The sequence below is a fragment of the Colletotrichum aenigma genome, assembly GCF_013390185.1.
Source record: "Colletotrichum aenigma strain Cg56 chromosome Unknown KSG_Cg56_contig01, whole genome shotgun sequence".
Lineage (NCBI taxonomy): Eukaryota > Fungi > Ascomycota > Sordariomycetes > Glomerellales > Glomerellaceae > Colletotrichum > Colletotrichum aenigma.
This window is the reverse complement of record NW_023500907.1, coordinates 3,448,004-3,469,743: the sequence shown is the minus strand read 5'-3', so window position 1 is coordinate 3,469,743 and position 21,740 is coordinate 3,448,004. Positions and strand designations below refer to the sequence as shown.

Genomic DNA, 21,740 nt, shown 5'->3' with positions numbered 1-21,740 from the left:
CCGTCTCCGCACACCATGGTATCTACGCGTCAGATTCGCATTAGAATGTCCTTGAAAGCCCAGAGAAAATCTCGTACCGGTACTACATTGCTGATTCTGATCTGAATCAATGGTCTGGGTTGAATTTATACTAGTCAGAGCCACATAATTTGGACGAGCTTGATTATGGTGCGCATCTTCTACAGTTAGGGAAGTGGAAGCTCTTGCTAAACTTGGGGCGACTTGCCGACACTGGGACATGTGTCCCTTACGTATATAGGAGGTCCACGACAATTTTTTTGCGCGTATGCAAAGATTCTTGAGGGGATGTTGAACTGACACATAAGTGGTTCAAGACTGCATGGCTTGATTAATTTCCGTCACTGCTCTTTCTGCGGCACCCGGGATGATTTGGCGTCTTGTGAGGATCTTCAAGTATCATGTTCTGCCCATTGGCGTTCTCTGTCATCTCTCGCTCTTGGCTGGTATTCTGCCAAAGTATTTCATCCGCTGGGTTCAATGTGACCTTTGCCTCGCTTCTTTTGTGAATTTGCCAGCCAAGGTGATCCACGATAGTCAACTGTTCTGGCCGCCGCCGGAGAGGAACAAGATTCATAACGATTGGGTAGATTTTGATTCCAGAGACTTTGAACCATGCACGGAGAAGCATGGCGATTGTACGCCCGAGGCGGTCTGCTCCCTATAAGCACATGTACGAGAGGAAAGCTCCGACGCGGATATGTTGCATGGACTCAGATTTCTGTTGGAAGTTCGCTAGGGTCTTCACTGTGGTTTGGGTATTTAGTACAACAGAATCTGAGACTTCTGAAAGTTCAAGGCCAAGAATGGTTATCTAAGAAAGTGCCTTCAAAACGTTCAGCTGATATATTCTTGTCTCATCCAGGCATCCCTTGATATCTGGCTCGCTCATCGGCCATTAAGAAATCTCATGCTCTGCTAGGTATTCGCCTACAATAAGCGGTGACGAAAGAGGAACAGCGACAGAGGATGTAACCAAATGCTGGACTCTCTCGAAATGCTCTAGGAATGTTGAGGGTATGAAACCAACTAGAGATGGGGAATATGATCCATTCTGGAGACGAATTGGCCGTTAATATAAGATGTGCCATGAACAGCCGCTTTTTATAGTGAGCTTTTCTATCCGGGTGGATAACCACCTTTATTAGGCGTAATGTCCATTTTATTTAAAAACTTGTATTATCACTATCGCCCCTGTCATCTCTACTGTCCCTGTCGTCTCTGTCCCCTTTCCTCTCTCCATCCCTTTTGTCGTCGTTGTCGTCGTCCCTATCGTCGTCGATGTCGACTACCCGCCCAGATAGCTAGAAGTATCCGCCTGGGTAGCAAAACTCTTTACGTGTAGCAGCATTGCAAGTGAAGATCGAACGGACGCAAAGCTTACAGGCAGCATTTAAGAAGAGATTGACGAGTTGATGAATTCCAGAACCAGCCCAAGGCACAATGGAGTGCTTATTGTACTGGCTGTGCGTTAAGAGAGCATAGAAAACCTTGTAATGCTGGTGAAGATTTGATGTCTCCTGCTACAACCGATCCCATGGCTGACTCGCTTGAGGCTCGAGACTTACTGGTCCGTCCCTCTCCTCGACAATTATTCCGGAATGATTACTTCAGGAGCGTTGTAAATTCACGCGGACCAATTCAGAGGCCTTCTATGGTGTGAGCAATCTCCCGATGACCCGCCCGTCTTCTGTGTGGACATCATAGTGCGGTCTGAATATACACAGTCAGACAGACTCTTCCTTGATTCTCTGCCCGCACATGCGAAAGTCTGGAGCAGAGTCATCTTTTATATCAGAACCATCAATGAGATGGTCCTCACATTCGCGAACAGACACGCAGTAGAAAGGGTCGCGTTGCTCGGTAGGTTCTACGAGAATGAAGTTCAGAACGAAAGGTCTGGTCGGGTTATTTAAGGCCCGTGAATTCTTGAAAAAAGTCAAAACGAGCCTTTCTGGAAGCCACGGGAATGTAAGCAGGCTTCGTCACTCGTTGCGTTAAAAGCCCCGATATGCTCAAATTGGGGCCCATCACATCTTGCCACAGACAAATACGCGCCATTGGCAAAACACGGGAGGTCAATTTCGACCCCAGTCGGAAGGGCCCGAATAAGCTTCGATGTATCGAAGTCAGAGAGTGGTAATGAGTGAAAGCATCCAGGATGTGATGCGAGAAGTTACGGCGTACTATGGCAGTACCTCTTTCTCATAATAGCCTGCGTTAGTTGCTCCTACAGGACACAAGAAACATGAATATAGAAAGAGGCTTCATTTATCTCCTTCGTTTGTATGATTTCAAGTTGCATGTATCTGGCGAAATGGAATTTATAGAAGATACCACGTGGTCGCTGTATACGCTGCTGGGTAAGATGTCGAGACCTTACTCCTCGAGCCACAGTATTTAGGGTAGCGTTCCGTGAGTCTCAATGAGATCTAACCAATTGTGTTTGTGGGACTTGTTGTTGAACATCGCCTTGAACACGCCACCCTGAATAGTTCCTGAACTCATTCTATCTACATCTACCATAACTAGCTTGAGCATGACGGACTTGTTTCTTTCATACTCGTTTCTAATCATTGGCGCCCAGCAACTCTCTTCACTGTCTGTTTATTCAGACCTATCTGTACCTTAGGAGATGATGAGGTTGACCAGGTCCCTCTGACACGTTTCCGAGCAGCGGACGTGGCCGGCTCGGATACAGAATCTGCTGAGTTCAGAGCAGATCTCATTTCAAAGTGCGGTCAACTAATGCAAATCGGTCCATTGTCACGACCTCAAAATACAAGGTAGCATGATTTATTTTTATAGAGCATAGTTGAGGCACCACGGATTGTTCATAATCTGGTTTCTCTAACAGTGAGAAGCTAGCTGGACGGTACATATATAACGTATCTTGAAAGATGTGGAAACTTATGGAGCAGCCCGGCAATGTGGTCGCCTGGTTGCTGATACTTGGTCACGATACTAAGGCTTTTGTAAATGCTCGTGCGATATGTCGATGTTTATGTGATGAGCATTGATCTATTAGAAGAGTGGCGCCGGGTATACGTACAATTGTAGGAATAAGCATTAGACAAGAGTGAGGGAGGATGATCGCAGCAGAACACGGGACCTATGTCTTCCACGCTGAGCAGGACTTGTTCGCTCCGATGACCAAGTACTTGAAAGGAAGGTCATTGACTACGATGAAAGTATGCAAAGGACTACAAGAATCACATTGTCCAAGGAATTCAAGAGCTGTCGAAGACGCGCGGCTGTTTATATGTATATTCCCAACCCCGTAGTGTCGTAGTCTACCACAGCCGGGCGTTCTTCTCAAGTAATTCGATACTTAAGAAAGCAGTCATTTTAGAGACCCCACAAGGAAAGCCAATCACTTTCGTTTCTGACTTAAATGCTGTGATGGAAGAAGCTTAGGCTACACCTGTAGCAAATGCATAGTCTGAATGGTCCACTCGTCTGCGTGCGTGTCACAGGTAGCTTAGACTCGCTGGAGTTTTCACCTTACGTATACTTGCAGGACGTAGGAAGAGGTGGACGACAGGAATGGAGTAACGGTGACTCTGCAGACAGATGAGGCGTTGCAACCTCCTTCGCTGGAGGGAAAACCTGGGAGTTTGATGCACAGGTATCGGGTAACGAGAACCCACCCCATCAGCAATTGGTGTCTCGGGGAAAGCAATCAAGACCCAGGCGCGCGACAATATATAACCGGACGTTTTGATGCTCTCAGTAGAGAGCCGTGAATCCAAGTATAATTGCCGAATCGCATAACTGGGCATTATTTAAATCACTTCACGGACAGTTAGGGGATGGTCTCCTCCACGAGGAAATGGATTGATCTACTTCCAAACTCGTAGAATTTTGAGGACTTGGATGACACTTCGAAAAACACCGAAAGAGAAAAATGATGACGAGCCTATGTCTGTTCACCCTTCCCCAGTTGCCATCCTATTGGAGTATCATACAAGAATAAGCAGACGCCCGACACGCCCGAGTTGATGCTGTGATCGAAAGAGGACTTTGAAGTGTTGCGGACCTCGACTTGAGAGAAACCTTCCCAATAAGGCTACAATCATGTGGTTAGCAGAGGGGCATATGTGGTTTTCTGTCTTGTTACGAGAAGCTTCTTTGCTTACTACTTTATACCACCAAGCTCGGCGCAGGGAAAGGGCAGATTCAGGAGGGGGGCTTCTCGTTAGGGAATGTGAATTGCTCTTAGATGGGTATAAATATTTGCAGAGAGTCGTGAAACTAAACCTTGAACACCACGGCAAACGAATGACTTGCGTCGACCAAATATTGTTTGCATCAGTGGACTTGATCTTGACCAGCGGTGCCTTGTTTGGTTCCTGCTGGATACGTTCTTATCCGTCCGATATCGTAAGCCAGCAATAAGATACTGATCATAGGACCTAGAATAGCCTCGACGAATACCAGCAAGACGACAGTAATGATACGCAGACACGCCATCAGGCGAGAAACTTGCAGCAAAGTAAGCTTCAAAGTCGCCTCTCGGCCCTCAGCCCTTAGCCCTTGGCACCCCCTTGCGAGTGCTCAATTTGGAATTGAGATTTGCAGATTGATTCCTGAACGACCTCCAGAAATGGGCCATTGCCTGGGCTTCCAATTTGATAGCAAATCATGCTCAATATATACCCCCAGCATACGCCACTCGCCAGCCGAAGAACGGGCAATCACGCTTCAAGACGTATACTTAATGAAGTGGACAGCAGCGGGTAACCATCCCCCTACAGCCCAATTATGTTTGCCTTCATCCATTCTTTCTTATCAGTAAGAGGAACCAGCCATGGTATTCCGTATCCCATCCCTTCGCCTTCAAGACCTCTGCGTCTGCATATGTGGTTTGTTCTCGTCTTCTTCGTCTCCCTCGTCAGCGTCGTTCTTCACCGTCGTCCTTCGCCGTCATCTGTCATCATCGTCCCCCTATTCCGTCAAGACAGCGGAGTGTTTTGTTTGACAAGACCCGGCAACTGTGATGCCTCTCGCTCCCGCGAGAACCTAAGCATGTTCACCTCATACTTAGACCGGTTCCAACGGAGGAAGCCTTACGTCAATCGGCCTTCACTCAAGAAGAGTGACTGTGCCCCTTCAAAGCCCGAACCTCAACCCCCTGTGCAATTTATCACTCCTTCCACCCCTCGAACGACGCCATCCCCACGATATAGCATCAGCGCAACGCCCGGCACCCATGAAGAATTGTGAAATCGCCTTGTATTCATCAGCAAATAGCCCTCTACAATACCCCTAATCCACGCTCAAAGGCGGATGTCAACAACTCCATTTTCCCACCAACTCCACGCCGTGAAGTCCATTCCCAAGTCCCAATGCCTCATTCTTTGTACAAATAACTTCCTTCAACAGACCAATATCTCAATCATCCTCGATATCGTCATCGCTAATGATCAAATTCTGCACCTGCAGCCCCGCCACCGACCCGTCACCCTTCTGCCGGATCGAGGCCCCCTTCTTTCGGGGCGTCGACTCTTCTGACGGTTTATCGGTCGCCCATGCGTCACCCGTCATGATGTTATCCTCTGGCGCGTCCTCAGCATCCTCGTCATCTGCTACTTGGGCCCCGATGCCCTGGAACGAGACAACCTTCTCGATGTCTCGGAGTTTGAAGGAGTGGAGTGTTGACTTGCGGCCGCGGACGATGGCAGCCATGTATGGCAGACGCTCAAGCAACATCTCTCTGCGAGCTGAGCTGCCGAGTGACAGCAGTGGCGTGGAATCGGTCTCTGTCTTGGTGTCGTTTGTCGGTGCAGGTTTAGCTTGGCGCTTAGCCATCCAACTGCCAACGTCCGGCTGCTTCGGTCGTCGAAAAGCGCTCGCGCTGTCCATCAGGCCTTTTCTGGGAGCACTCTCCTCGCCTTTCATGAGCTTCGTGGACCAGACATCGACCAGACTCTCAAACTCCTCCTTCTGTCGCCACAGCTTGATGCTAGTCGGGTAGAACATCTTGTACTGGTCCCCACCCTTCGACCCAGAAGCTTTGCGCTTGACAGGTGCGGGAAGTGAGAAGAGCATGCCGCGGACGGCGACTTGGAAGGCGATCTCGTCTTGTCGGAGAACGTGGCTACCCGAGTCTCTACCAAAGCCGGCATATGCCCCCCTTCCACCGAAGAAAATATCTGACGACGGGCAGAGCAGGTCGCTCTCCGACAGGTACTCTATACAGCCGTTGACGTAGTCTAGAGGTGTTGATGCATCCATTGGTGGTACCGTCTCGCAAGAAAACATGTAATTCTCGTGAAGTGCGGAAATGAACGTTTGCGTATCGGTGCCCGTCTCGTCTATTAACGTGTCGACCATTACTTCTGATTGCTTTGGTCGAGAGTGATGCGCGAGGCAGCTTGGCAATACCTCGGCTGGGTTTGGCCTCGCGGGAGTTTCTTCTCTTTTGTTGTAAACCACCTTACCCACAGCGTGGAAAATACCTAGACTGGCTTCGCGTTGAGATATCAGCTCCAATGTGTCTTGCTCCCCCTTCGTCATGGAAATGCCGGCCTTGGCGCCCTTCGACTGCTTGGATAAAGCAACCTTGGCTCCCCAGTCGGCGTCTTGATCGCCCTTCAAGCACATGAACTCTAGCGACGATATCGCACTTCGAATGTCACCAATCTCGCCCAGTCGCTTCAGCACTTGAGGCCCCGGGGTGCGTTTCCGGCCAGACTTTCGCGCCTCCTTCATGACCACCAACTCCAGTGCTTTCGCGAGGAGCGTGGGCGCGATGGCGTTGAACTCGATGACCCTTGCGCCGGGGTGTCGCAGGATATCGGGGCCAAGCAGGCGATGCGCAGTGAAGCTGTCCGCCGAAGCCGAGGTCGTGGTCAGCAGCGTTTCCGAGATGACCAAGACGATCGGCGTGATTGGCTCATGTGAAGGCCGGCGACCGAAGGCAGAGAGTGCGGGCGTGTTTGTCGCCAGGTAGTCCAAAATGGTATTTCTGAATGATGTCAAGGCTGACGATGACCTCGAAAAGGTGTTTGGGAACTCTTCCACAAGGATGATCTTCTGCGTTGAAGGATCCGACTTCTCGGTCTTTGGCCGCGGCGCCTCCGCCGTCAGATCCAGATCGAGCTGACCGAACTTCCCGCCTCTGCCTAGGAACTCCTGAAACTGCCCGGATGCAGACGAGTAGCCCAGGTTTGCACCGTTCGCACTGGTCGGATTCCTCCACTCCAGCAGCTCGGCGCCCATATCCTTAGCCAGCAGTCTCATCGTCGTAGTCTTGCCGGAGCCCGCCGCACCTTTGAGGAGCAGCAATCGCTGGCGCAAGCGTCCGCTCACAACGTCCTCCAACCATTTCCGCACATCCGCGACCTTTCTTTTGTGTACCGCGAGCTCGTCTAGGTTGATGGGCCCAAAGCGCTCTGACCATGGCCGCAAGTCGTCGTCAAGTGCTGCTGGTGTCGTCGGGCGCGTGGGCTTGAGGAACTTCTGGCTTGCGGTGAAAGACGCTGCTGACGAAGCAGGAGTGTTGTCGCGGAACCGCTTGCGCGCGTTCTGGCCGACTATGCTCGAGGTGCTCGCTTTCTGGTCCGCAAAGTCGTCGTCGGAGATGGGATCGCTCACGATGTCATCGAGAGGAACGGTCCTCGACGACCCAGGCTTGGCAGTCGTTCGTTGCGCCTGTTTCGAGAACAGTGTCATGAGGTCGCCGTTCTTCCCCTTCTCCTCGACCTTGATGCGCTTCTGCCCTTTGCCCTTCGCCTTCTCTGGGCTCGTACTCGGGCTCTTGGTGCCCTTGTTCGATCCATTTCGTGCTTGGAGGACGGACGGTGTTGGTATGGGTTTGCCTGTGTCGGCGGTTCGAGATCGTGTCTTCGTCGGGCTCGGCGATGCGGTCGCGTTTCTGCTCCCAGCTTTGGAGTTGGGGGAGGAAAATAGGTAGTTCGTCAAGGTGTTCGTCTTCGGACGCTCGTCTTCATCATCGTCGGATTCCACGACATTGCGCCGCCTTCTTTTGGCCGGCGGAGCCATTGGGAAGGTTGTCGTTTGGCAAGATTAACATGAGGGGTGCATGATCTCGGCGGGTGCAGAAATCAACGCGTCTTTGCTGGTGACGTTGACGAACGGGGGATGTTAAAAACAAGCAAAAGCAAGCAGGTGCACCTTGGGCGGCTAGTGAAGGCAGCTTCCTCGTCATTTGCAGCCTCGCGAATCTGGACCCCCACTTTGATTGGCACTTTACAGTGGGTGGGCACTAATCGGCTGCTAAATCGTCGGTGCCTGAGCGAACTTCGTCCCGCCCGGCTGCAGCTCAATTAGCGAACCCATGTACATGGAGGTATCTATGTCACATATTAGAGAGACAGACACTTGGAGCCAGTCGACACAGGGATATGGTCAAGTGAAAATATCAAAAAGATTTGATTGATGATGTAAATTATCAGTGTAATAGTTATTTTGTTCATTACACAAGCGCAGGTTACTGAGCGCCAATCCTGGCCTCCTAGATGCCACCACACTGTGAAGAGTGACATACAAACGACTCCGCCAAAACGAGAGCTCACAATTACAAGTCCAACTTCATTCTCATTATGTACGCCCTGTTGCACAGTATTAATGACAGACTGTCGCGTATTCGTTCAGTTACAAGTTCGGTCGAGCGAGGGTCACCGCGTTATCGGCATATGCTGTTAATTTCAGACAAAACTACTGTTGACTTAGAACGTCCATCCGTGGAAGTTATCGACGAATGTCAGCGCAGAGGCGAGGTACCGCTCGTGGACGTCGCCCCACGTCCTCGCGGCTTCCTTCATGGCACGAATGGCTGTGACCATTAGATACGAGTCCCTTGCTTCAGCATCTGAAGAGGTACCTTTGACAAAGTGAGCGTCCTTGGCCCACTGCGAGTTCAGGGCCGCCTCCTCGACGTGGCCCCAGTGTCGCTGCTTCAGGTCTGTATCGACGTTGTCAGGATCGATCTTCGGTCGCAGGAGGACGATGTACACCGCGAGGGTGAACAGCCACCATTGCCGGACCAGGCTCACGTGGAACTTGGTCGGGATGAATGGGATGAGGATTCGCACGGCGTGGCTCGTCGTCAGCAGGTGGACTGTGAAGAAGTTATAGGCGTGGGTGCCTCGTGGAACGGTGGCCACGAGCAGCGCCACGGCCAGCTCCTGAGACTCTTCAAATTGCTTCACGGGGTCTGTGATGTTCCACGCGTTCCAGTACTCCAGCACGAGATCCTCGTGCTTCTCGAATAACGGCTCAATGTTCTCCGCATTTGGCTCCTTGAAGAGCCCATCGAATCGCTTGTCCTTCGCCAGCTTGTCCATGATTTCGAACGTCGACTTCGAGCTAAATGAGGAGGGCTTCGAGTACTTTTTGTGGTCGAGGTACTTGTGGAAAAAGTTGTAATTCGTCGTGGCAAGACCGAGTGCCTCAATGGCAACCTCCTTGCTGTCAATTTCGTATGCGTATCCGAGGTGGATGAGCGGGTGGCCGACTTCAACGAATGTCAGCAACAACACCAAGAGAATCTCTCAGGTCATACGTACGACCGCCAATAAGCGCATTTACCAAAGGCTCCTTGTCTTCGAACAAGAACTTGTTTACGACCTTCTTCCAATCGTACCCGCAGCGCAGCGCCAGCTCGTCTTCAAAGAAGTCAACGTACGCCCTCTGATACCTCTTGTCACCCAGGAAGTCCCGCCAGTCGTCCTCGGTGACCTCATCGGGCGACTCAGTCCATGGCTCCAGCTCTTTCGTCTCGATCTCGTAGAGGTCTTGGAGCTGCTTGTCGTTTGCGCCGAGCAGGTACGCCGAGCCGAGGATGTGCGGCGCATGGTTGTGAAACTCGAGGTTATGGTAGAGAATGGCATGGTTGGCGTGGTTCGCCCTCAAAAGGTGCTTGAGGCATCGCGCGCGCTTCTCAGGGTCGGTCTCGACGTTGTGGACTTCGACGGGAGGAATGTCGATAGCTTGGGCGTCGTCTCCGATGAGCCTGTTGACGATTGGGACGTATGATAGGATTCCTGCCATGTTGAATGTCTTGTGGGTATATCTTAGTGTGGTTTCAAGCGGTTCACATTATTGGAGAATCCAAGAAGAAGAACTGCTGCCGAGGGGCGCAAAAAAGTAGCCGTCGACATGGCGCGATCCGAGGGAAGCGTTGGGACCTAAAAGTGACGTGTTGATGGGTTTGAGGGAGTGGGGTACGCGAATGCAGGGTGTGCACGGTCGATTTTGCAGGGACGCTCCCGCCTCTAAGGCGCTGAAGCGTTGGCAAGCCCAACCCCGCCATTCAGCAGATGGCGCTGCCCCGCTGTCGAGCGTCTGGGTCCGGGGACTTTGAAGCCAACAGAAAGAATTTGACAATGCATTTGTCGTCTTTGTCTGCGCTGGACAACCTTCTTTTCTCTTTCTCTCCATTAACGCTACTGAGATATTCAAGCATCACGAGAGAGACCGGTTTTTCGGGTAATGGCGGGACAGTCTACCCTCGACGGCAGACCGCAGGATCCGAGCCGGGGCAAGGGATCTCAACAAATGTCGGGTTCATGGAGCCAGCTCCGGCCATGGACATGGATGCAGCGCTGCAGCGGCGCTGCAGCGGTCCGTCGGCCAAATTCGAGGTTGCACAATGAGGCTCGAGTTTTGGGCTCGAGTCGTCGAGAAGCAGACGAATCTCCGGGCCTCATGATCGCCCTTTTCGATGCCAGTGGCACAGAGCTGGTAAAGCCCATCACATACGCGTCATATGTCTTGCTCTAGGCCCGCGAACAGATCTGAGAGCGGTAGACTGCTGGCAGAGCTTGATCTTCGAGTAGTTTGGGCTTCGAGACTCGGGCGTGAGCTGGTTTAAGTACCCTGACACACCCTTGCTTTGCCATTTCACAGCAATCCTTCCGCGAGATGTGAGACCGAGTCAACTCAAGTGGTTTGCAAGAGGGATCTTTGGTGTCTGGGGACAAGCCGCAGGCCCGAGACACCTAGGTCAGCTTCAGTTGCAATCCTGCGGCTTACCTAACGGCAACATGTGGGATGAGCGACCTCGAGCAAGACCGGCGATGTGATTCTCGGTGAACCAAGGGCATCTGATTGGTATGTAAATACGGGGCGCGGGAGCCATTGACCAATAGAAACCCCTACTTTGACCGAGAATACTATCGCGAAGTTGGCGCTCAAGATGCAGGACGAAGAGCCTCAGCATGGGAGGTGTGTTATAACATGGTGTGAACAAGTGACAGAACCCCCGCTCTCACGATGCAAACTTCGCAACTACACACCCCAAGTCACAATTTGAGCGGTCTTCCTGCAAAATCCCTGACTATTCTGGGTCTTCACAATCCCGTTTGTGCATAAGTCGTCCACTTAGAGTGACTTATACCACCGAAATGACCAACATGGGTTTGGTGAACAACATCAACAACTTTTTGGACTCCTACCGTCCGAGCCCAACACCTGATCTGCGCACACCCGGTGTCCAGCGGGGCATGGGTTCCGTCGGGAATGTAGAGGAGCCATCAGATACATACTTCCGGGACGCAATCTGGTCTTATGAAGAGTATGACAGCTCTTCAGGTGGCTCTTTTCCAAGCAGCCAGGAAGCAAACATGCTCTTCACCTATGCTCGTTCGGAGAGCTCCCAGCTAACCACGGACAACTCTTCCATCCACACACCACCACCGCCGGATGATGTTACCATCGACAAGCCAGAGCCAACTACCCCCATTGACATCGATGAGCTTGTTGGCGACGACCTTACTATCCCATACTACGACAAGAGCCAAGCACTTCCTAGACCCCAGACTCTTGACATCCCGCATCGTGTCTCCAAGACTCGGGTGGTGAAGGATGTCGTCAAGACCAACCAGGTCAGGGGTGCTGGAGCATGTATCAAGTGCCGCCTTCAAAGGATTTCTTGCTCGACTTCTTACCCATGTGAGACTTGCAAGAAGGCCTATCCGCAGTACCATCAGACTCCTGAGGTCTGCTGCATTCGCTATGAGTTGTCCAATGTCGCAAGGGAACTTGCTTTCAGGCGTTGTAAGTTCATCCTTATCCCTTCTTTCTCAGAAACTGCTTCACCGACTACACGCCTACTGCATGCTAATTACACATAAGTTGATTGCTTGCTGAGAAATGAAGACGCTGCTGTAAGAGAAAACTTTCGAATGGCACAGCCAAGATTCAGTGACAATGTCATTGTGGGACACATTCTCTTTGACCGAGACACTTCCAAGCCTGGCTTTCCTGCTGTCCTCAGGAATTACATCTGCTCAGCAGACGGCCGCAACGTCGCACACAGGGGGTGTACCTTTGCGAGAGACCACAACAACGCTGCCCTTCAAACCCAGCCACTCATCGACTGGGCCGAGAATCTTGCGCCACCAGTAGAGAACAGCACATTTGAGGGAGCTCTTGAGTCTTTTGTCAAGATCTGTGCTAGATCCAACTGCCTCAATAGCTTTCGTCCAGAGGTAAGACAAGTACACTCCACCACACATTGTCTACCCTGGCTCACATAATCTAGATCAGAACGCTGGCGCAAAAGGCCCACGTGGTCAAGTGCATGTACAAGATCTACCGCTCACGGACGCTCTACTTTTTCCAGGCCAACAAGCTCCAAGAACTACCCGGCCCTGCCCATGCTGAGATTCGAGGTGTGGCCCGATCAGCCCTCGAGTCATCCGAGCGCGACCTCCTCGCCGAACTCGACAAGTTCTTCAAGACGCAGAAGCAGAAGCTCGACGACAAGGAGCGGCCCATCGTCTGGGCTGCCCTTTGGCAGCTAATGCTCGTCTACCGTGACCTGCTCCGGAACATGAAGCCCTTTGGGAACAACGCCGAACCTCTCTTGAATGCAGTCGCAGTCTTCTATGGTGCTTGCTTCAGGACTTCTGCGTCTTTGAAGCTGTCCTTGGAGACTCTCAAGGATCCCCGAACCTTCAACTTGGCTCAACAAGCTGAACTTGCGGATGCATTCAAGTACATTTTGAGCCTACGCGATACTTTCTGTAAGTTCTCGAGCCTCGCAAGATATGAAATCGTCTGACAGGAAATCCATAGATCAGAGCATTGTTGCAGGTGTCGCTACTATTGATCAGCGGCTTAAAGACCTAGTCGTGGCTCCTGAAATGAAGGTCTTGAACCGCAGGCCGAACAAGAAGGCGACCAATGGGAAACTAGGTGATGACTTGGTGATGGGAGGTTGCTGAAGAGGGAGCCGCAAAGTTTTCTGTAATTAATCGTCAAAAGCGAGTTGTTTTGGTACCTTCAAGGCTCTAGGCTGTACGGCAGGATTTCGTTTCTCAACTCATAGGATACCCGGGTTCATTGGCATTAGCTACATCATATCTCACTAATCTTCACGCACGCATTTGAGCAAACAACTCCGATAGTTACACGACGAAGAGCATCTTGATCTTGGCTCACGAGCTCGACTTTGACATCGCTCAGGCCTCAGGTATACCTTTCGCATGAGACCAGCTCAGCATCGTTTCTAGTAATTGCAGCATTAGTTTAAAGCAGCATAGCCCGCAGCTGTCAGATAAGGCTAGGTCTATATGTTATAAGACCAAGAGTCTCCGAGAGTGACCCAGACATGTAACATCGCGCTGTGAAAACCCCGCATTTGCTTGGTAGGGTGGAACTGTGCTTAAGTATTCTATTTAATGCTGTGAAATGAAGTCGTGAATCGTTAGTGTGAACCCTTTTACCGCTTTCTAAGTGCCCGATTGATGGTAGTAATGATGTCTTCACGTGCTGCTTCGATGTCGACTTGTTCTCCTATAAGATGTTCTGGGAGGATCTTCCAAGGGGCAATGCAGTCCAAGCCATTACCCCCACGGGTAGACATCTCGTTGAACACTGCTGACATTCCCGCAACAGTGTTAAGTCTCATAACAAGTTCGATCCGGTCTTTAGTATCCGGATGCCGCACGAACTCGAGAGCCAGACCGGCAACAGCTGCCCCGATCATTGTTGAGTACGATGTTCCAGATAGTGACATGATGCCTCCCAGGCTAGGAAGATCTATATTCTCTCCGAGTATAGCTTCGCTATACCTAGCATGGACATTGGGTGAAGGATTGAGATTGTCGGTATCTCTGACGTTCGGTTTCGTTGAGAACATACAGAACAGCTTCAATTCGATGTATGTCCGGGCGGGGAGCGCTATTTGCTTGAGATTACCGTAGTTCGAGGCTGCTGCGAATATAAGAATCCCAGCGTGTCGAGCTTCGTCTATCGCGTGCTCTAGTTGCGCGTTGTCATCATCGAATCCAGAGGCCATCACAATTATCTCAGCACCCCATTGATTCTTGGCGTACAGAATTGCCTACGAAATTAGCATGTTGGTACAAAGACAGCAGTATCGAAATACTTACGTCGGCCATTAAGGCAGCCGTGTACTCTGTCGCATCGCTCTTTTCGAAGACTCTCCCGATATATATCTCAGCGTCTGGGTATATCCTCGTTATCAAAGATACGGCCGCGGTCCCATGTCCTGTAGAGTCTTGAAACTCGGAATCGTTGCGGGAAACGAAGTCTTTATACTCGCTCACGAGCCTCTTGAATCTCTTCAGAACCCCGGTATCTAGAATTGCAATCTTTACGCGCCGAACTTCCCGTATAGGGGAGCGAATGACTCGATATAGGTTGTCAAACTCGTGAAACCAATGATCTGACGAGATTGTCTCTTTGCTGCTCACACATCAGAAAATGAGCATTGCGAAAAGTATTCAGAAGCCAGCCCGTACCTCATTGTACATCCATAGGCAGGAGTAGGCGGTCGACTATCCCTGGTTTGGTGCGAGTCGAGTTCTGGGAAAGCGCGTACTTGGTGGCTATGATTGACAGCACACTCGGTTATAGCATAGTTTGCAATAGGCCCTGTGAAAGTCGTACTGTTGCTTGCTGGAAAATTGCAGCATGATAGGTGAGAAGGTTTTGCCGGTTGAGAGGGCGCGTGCTCCTGGACGAAGTGTGCTTTATCTGTATATTTTGCAAGGCTGATTGGTTTCACTTCGTCGATGTCGGGATCTTTGTCCCATTCACTGTATAGTGAGTATAGAACGTTAACGATATCCGTTCAATTGCTCGTCGCAGCCCCTCGACATCGTTGGTGTACTTGACGAAGTAGTCCAGGTCGATACAGTATTTGATGAACCTGCCGAAGTGTAAAATGTACTCGTTCGTTTCTTTATGTTCGTTGAACTCCTCCCGGGCTGTATAGTAGCTCGTGTTGGGGGTGGGCTTCCCATTTCCATCGAGGAATTCAGGTCTGGAAGTTTCCAAATCCTTACCAAGGCCGATCTCTAAGAACATGGTTCCTAGGGCTAAGATTTTCGGGAAAGGATGTAATGGCTTTTGGCCGCCCGAAGGATGACGCTAGAATTTTGTAGACAAGAACGGTTCACTGACAAGAATCATCGTTGGATTTGATGACCCGGATGTAAGCATGAAATGGACGTCGTGCTTGGTCCAAGGATAACGCATCCATTCAGAGGAATACAGTTGCCAGAAGGATTTCGCGAGAATGTACGATAGAAGTACCTTGTGAGTAGGGTTCAGCTGCACGTAAGCGTGTTTGATCAAGTCGTTCAGAGAGACGCTGGATTCTTTTAAGAGAGACCCGTCCACTCGCTCTCGCTCTGTCTGAGACACAATAACTTCATCTTCGGCAACTAAAAGTCCTAGTTGGGTTTGTTTCCTGTTTGTAATTACGCCACAGAAAGTTTCTGGCGATATTGCGTTGGAATTCTGGTGTTGGGTAGGTAAAGTAGATGCAGTGTCATGCTCACCCTGAAACCTGACCTCGCTATAGACAGTGTCAGATACACTCCTATTGATATCCGTTCGTGTTCAATGGACTCAACTCCTTCGTGAGATAAACACGCGAACGTCCTGCCAGTGGGGTGGATTGCTTTGGTTATCACAATGCGGATGATCTAGGGAGAACAGCCGAAAACTCATCCCATCTTGAAGTTCGTCTCTGGCACAGCATGACCTCAATTGGAGGTTTGCCGTGATGCTTGCATCCTTGCCCTGCAGTGAGCATAGGCACAACGGCAAGAGTGTACTGTACAGTGCCCTTGTGTATGATTGACAGTCCGGCCTCTGGAGGTTTCTCTTTTTCGGATCTGGCTCGATGCCACTGATTGGTCTCTTGTGCGTCGAGAGTCGCTGAAAACGACCGATGATCTTCAATTGCATATCCGGTCTTTTCTTCCTCCTCGCCAACTTGTTAAGCCGTGTTTTCGACCGTCGGTCTTTGATAAGAAGTCGGAGCGTTGGGTACTGATTCAAGTTTCCAGGGTCGCCAATGATAGGTGAGGTTTTCAAATAGCCATACTGTAGGGAACAGGTCTCGTTATCTGACTAGTCCTGGCCTGGATAATTTAGCATGAGCAGTGTCTACCTTGCATAGCTCCTCTAGAGATCTCAAAAGTTCTCTCATCCATTCCACCACATCTGCGTGATCTGCATTCCTCAGGCTGTGGAGATACTCCTCTGTGCAAAAGAGCTGGCTTCGCAAAATGCCGTAGATTGTCTCGTCTTCTTGATTTGCGATTGCGGACACTATCGAGACGACTGCCCGGACTGCGTCTTTTGCGAATTGAAGCGTATCGTCGGTCATCGCAGCCGTTGTCGATGATTTTGGTAAAGATGCACCAAGGTAGGAGAGGAGCAGCATCGGCAGCCGCCTGGGTGTTAGCTCGCAACCCGGGCTAAAGAGCTTGCCTCCCCCGCCTTGGACATGTTCGGTACTTTTGCTATCGTTGCGTCCCAATCAGATTTCAATGAGGCTCGTCTTGGCATGCTTACCTCCTCAATGTCTGACGATTGGTTTCAAGTACGTACTGCAGTTTTATGCGGTGATTGTGGCACAGCTGCCCCTACCGCCGTTGACCGCCATCGCCAGGTGGATAAGTCGACATGTCGGTCGGAACGGAATTCGTAGTATGGCGATCGATGCAACGCCTGAACGAACGAACATTAATGTCTCAATTGCCGTTGGGTTATAAGTTATATACATAGCCATGAATGCCTACTTCACCTTTACAATAGGCATTTGAAATTGGAAGAACAGTGATTTTCAGCGTCAATATCCCTCAAATGCTCTGAAAAACAAACGTGTCGGATCCCATACTAATTTCACTTGGCAGGTCTATGCACAATCCTTCTTGCATCAATGCTTCAGCAACCGTGCTCTCGTGGGCCTGATCCTCGCCTGACCCAAATGTTGCCCCGCGCGACAATGTCTTGTACGACCATTTTTTGTCAATTAAGCCCTTCGATATCTTTGCCAGACGAACAGCCCAAACGAAATCGGTGGTTTTCTGGGCCGACGACGAAAATGAACGGCTCTGAGAAGACCCAGCTTGACCCCCAACTTCAGCTATGGACGCGAATCCACTAAACACAGTAAGCGTTGGCTGCTTAAAGGCCTCGTTTCCAACTTACACTCCAGGTCCGCCGTAAATGGAACGATTGTGGCTTCTCCCAGTTCTGACAGTAGCGCCTCTTGCGACAACTATGCCGGTAATCATGAAAATTTTGGAAGTGCTAAGAGTGCCTTTCGATTCGAAATACCTGACAACCTCCTCGGCCTTCAAACTATCCTCGATGTATGCAACGGTGGGTTGAATGAGAAAGGTCTCCAATGACTCGAACTGCCAAAACTTGTTGACCGTCTTTTGGAATGCAACACCAGCGTTTGATGTGACCGATAAGCCAGCTGCAGCGGCAACGGGAATGCCAGCTGTCACGGAAAAGTCCATTTCGCTACCTTGATCCATCTCCCACTCAAATCCCCAAGCTTTGGTCGGGTAGCAGGGCATGCTCGGAGGCACATCTACCAAGCCCTCTCTATTGACGACATTGTCCAAGTGTTGTAGGTCAGGTATCAAGTGGCCCAGGCAGATGGGCCCGCTGGATGCTCCGACACCATCTTCGGGGATCGTTGGGGGAGGGTAATGAGTTTGCGACAGCACGAACCAACATTTTGATGCCATGTTTCGCTGAGTCGTCTTTTGCCATCAATCGGAGCTATGGGCGATTGCGGATGGAACAGGCCGATTTAAGTATCAAGAGGGGTGAGATGACAGACATCTTAAGAGGCCTCCGGAACACCGCCGCCGCGACATAATGCAGCCCTGCAACCGTCATTCGCCGCATTATCGAGCACTTCCGCTCACATGACGTGTTCACAGCCGCCTAAGGCTGAATGGTTAGAATGAGATTCAAATGGCTCGCATTCATGCATAACAACCCTAACAATATCTCATGTCATCGGTGACGGCGAAAAGAGTCCGGCCTGTCTCTTGATCCATCGGGGCTTGCAACCTTCATGGCGTTTGTACCAACCACATCGGCTGTTCAGCATGAGGTTGAGCTTCCTTGTCGCCGAGGCGCTCTGGCCTGCAAGGCACTGTTCTACGATTGTGTCACAGCTGTACCAGAGGTCACAGGATCAGAATGGCTCGAATTTCGCCAAGTGGAGTTCAATCTCTGGAACAGGACCATGAAAGCCACTGCTCAGGGCAAGTCGTCTTTGGATTATCGCCTACGAAATCACCCCGAATTGCGTGAGGTTGTTTGCAATCTGCTGAATGGACTAGCACGAGAAATGAAAGGTCTCAGAGAAAATGGTATCGAAGATAATCAAGTGACATTGATTTAAGCTTGCTAACCTTGGCAGTCTACTCACGATCCTCGTTAAGTGAGGCACTAGCGATGTCCCATTCGGAGATGGATACAGACTCAGATGATGGAAGCTCTTCTGATATTTCGATTTTGACACACGGCGAGAACACCTATAGTCTCTCGAGTTCTAATGTTACCTCGGCGGATATAAAAATCCGTATGGTGTTCATCGAGACGACGATCTCGCAACTTGCGAGGCTATCGACAAAGATACGCCAGTCTGGATCGAAATACCGGAACAGCAGGGCAGATGATACACTGAAAGAAGAAGATTACGCAGCTTACATGGAATTCTGGACCAACAACATCTTGAGCCGAAGGCTACGACTTGAAGAACCTGGCGCCACCTCGACGGACCAAGAGAGGCCGGAAAGTCCGTTGACACGGATACAGCAACGACTACTGCGGGCAAATCTACTTCGTTTGAACAGAATCATGTTCACAAGGGGGTCAATGAATCCCCTTGAAGACTCCGTGGAAGTAACTGCAGCCATGGATGGAGTTGGCGATCAAAACGCAACCTCGTCAATCTGTGAGGATGGCGCGGGACCCGCCGCCTCAGTTTTGAATACAGCCACTGCCGTGGGATCTCAAATAGACATCCCTGAAGTTCCGAAATGTTCTGAACCGTCGATCGCGACCCGTGCGACTCGAATCGGCAGCAATGGGAGCCTTGAGTATCCGAAGTGCCCGAAACCGCCAACAGATGGTGCATCAATCACCTGCCCTTACTCCGCCGACATCTTGCCAAGCGACTATTACAAAAAGCCACTGATTTGGAGGTAATGTAGCATTTGGAGAAATCTACCTTCATTATTTTCCTCTAAATAACTTGAACTCACACTTGATAGGAAACATGTAGCTCATGACGTACTTCCTTATGTGTGCTTTTACGAGGATTGCAGCACGCCACATCGAATGTATTCGAGCTCCGAGGAGCTCCTGCAGCACCGAGACGAATTCCATACTCGAACAATGTGGATTTGCCCGTGGTGTAGTCCAACACCTGGCAGCAAGCAGCTGGTTCACTTTGGGCAACGTGGAGACTGGGCATGCCATGTGCGAGGCGAGCATCAAGCATTCGTCATTCAGTCTGAGATTCCACTCCTGGCTGATGTTTGTGGAAAGAAGATTCCACAGCCAGTATCGTGTCCTCTGTGTTTGAAAGACTCGAGCGAGACAGTACCGAGCGATGACGATCATATTCTGTGGCACACGCACAGTTTTGCTCTCGGCTGTCTTCCATGGGACAACGACTATCTTGAAAGCGAAAGCGAAAGTGAATCAACCAGCGAGAGACCGCATACTATTGAAGAATCAACATGGCTCGGTGAAATTACGACTGAAAAGTTCGAACTGGCTCCAATACGTGAGCACTCAGCTGAGATTGAAGGAATAGCTTCGGTCAGTGGCAGCAGAGAGGGTGCTCAAGAATTGACCAGCGACAAAGCCCTTTCTGAAGCCCCTGCTCAGAGTGATATATACGAATTTCTGAGGCAAGAAGCGAGGTGGTCAAAACCAGAGCCTTTCCCTACATTTTTTGATTACGCCGTCTATTTTCGAGACTGCGATGGAGGAGATTACACTAGCCAACCCCCATCGCCAACAATTCCTACGTCATCCACCGCGCTTTCAACATCTTCTTCGTCGTCAATATCGCGGGCCACTAGCAGCTATGCTTCTACTTCTCTGTCTATAAGCGTTTCGGGCAGAGACGAAAACGACTCTCTTCGTCTCCTTGACATACCACGACCAACCAAGCTTGACATCGCCGGCCACGTCAAACCTTTCAGATCCCGGTTCATCAAAGATGTTTCCAAGGTCAATAGCGTAAGAGATGCAGGCGCGTGTATGAGATGTCGCTTACAGAGAGTTTCATGTACAACCTCAGGGATTTGTCAGACTTGTATCAAGACATATCCCAAAGCCCCTGACATCTGCTGTAACCGCAAAGATTTCGCAACGGTTGCACTAGAGTACTCCTCAAGGAGATGTGAGGAAACCCCGATTCCTTTGGAACTGGGTACCCATGTTACTAGAATGCTGACAGCTGACATACTCTAGTTGCCGGCTTAACTCACAAGAACGATGACATCGTCAAGGAAATCCTTCGTTCTGCGCGGCCAGAGTTTGGTCCCCAGGTCTTTGAAGGACAGATATTTTTGGAACGGAGCTGTACCGGCGTTCCACTTCAAGCTTGCCTCAGGAACTACACTTGCAAGACAGTGGGTACGGATACCATCACCCATGTCGGATGTACCTTCTCGAGGACGCACTTCAACTCTGCGTTGTCCCAAGATCATCAGCTCCAATGGACTGAGCAGTCTTTGTCGCCCGAGGACTTTAGCACTTTTGAAGGCGGCATTGAGTCTCTCATCAGGACATACGTCAGATTGGGCAGTGCCCGTCAGCGGCCTCAGGTAAGACGCCAGCCTCTTTGCGCCGCCAGCCTACTTGCGCCGCTCTTGTCTCAACATTTCTGACCTTTTTCACAGTGCTCACTTCTCGAGAAAGTCCACATCTTCAAGTCCGCCTACAAGATTTGCAGAGCCCACACCCTTTTCTTCGTCCAAACAAACGATAAAGGTGTCGACGAACTCCCTCAACCGGCCCAGGCTGAGCTGCTCGTGCGGCCCTCGAATCTTCAGAGAGGGACATTCTCGACGAACTTGACAAGTACCTGAAAACACCCAAGATTGCTCAACAAGAAAGGCCCGCCATATGGGCCGCTCTGTGGCAATTGATATTGATCTACCGGGATCTCCTCCGCAATGTCCGGCCCTGGCACAACAATGCCGATGCCCTCTTCAACGCGGTCGCAGTCTTTTACGCGACTTTGTTCAGGACCACAGCTGCGCTCAAGTCCTTGAACGAGGTCAACTCTGCCTGGCTGCTCAGTGATCCTCAACGTCACGATCTCGTTGGGGCTCTCAACTATGCTCTGAGTCTGCGCGACAACTTCTGTAGGTCTTCCACAGGAACATGCTCCTCACTTACACGTTATTCATGACTAACACACCGTTCTTAGATCAGAG

General features: G+C 50.6%; 3 protein-coding genes across 3 annotated transcripts; 1 reads left to right on the top strand and 2 right to left on the bottom strand.

Moving 5' to 3' along the window:
• Positions 1-5,412: 5,412 nt before the first annotated feature.
• Rad17 (Cell cycle checkpoint protein RAD17) lies at positions 5,413-8,025 on the bottom strand (the record flags this gene model as incomplete). Its single annotated transcript, XM_037316196.1, has 1 exon — positions 5,413-8,025. One exon carries the CDS (start codon positions 8,023-8,025, stop codon positions 5,413-5,415), a length of 2,613 nt encoding a protein of 870 aa, XP_037184993.1.
• A 686-nt stretch (positions 8,026-8,711) lies between these two features.
• On the bottom strand, positions 8,712-10,035 carry gedK (Questin oxidase; the record flags this gene model as incomplete). The annotated part of the gene is made up of 2 exons (XM_037316195.1): positions 8,712-9,499; positions 9,552-10,035. 2 exons carry the CDS (start codon positions 10,033-10,035, stop codon positions 8,712-8,714), a joined length of 1,272 nt encoding a protein of 423 aa, XP_037184994.1.
• Positions 10,036-11,399: 1,364 nt separating this feature from the next.
• Positions 11,400-13,214, top strand: CGCA056_v000933 (uncharacterized protein; the record flags this gene model as incomplete). Its single annotated transcript, XM_037316194.1, has 4 exons — positions 11,400-12,042; positions 12,121-12,476; positions 12,530-13,013; positions 13,066-13,214. 4 exons carry the CDS (start codon positions 11,400-11,402, stop codon positions 13,212-13,214), a joined length of 1,632 nt encoding a protein of 543 aa, XP_037185825.1.
• Positions 13,215-21,740: the final 8,526 nt, after the last annotated feature.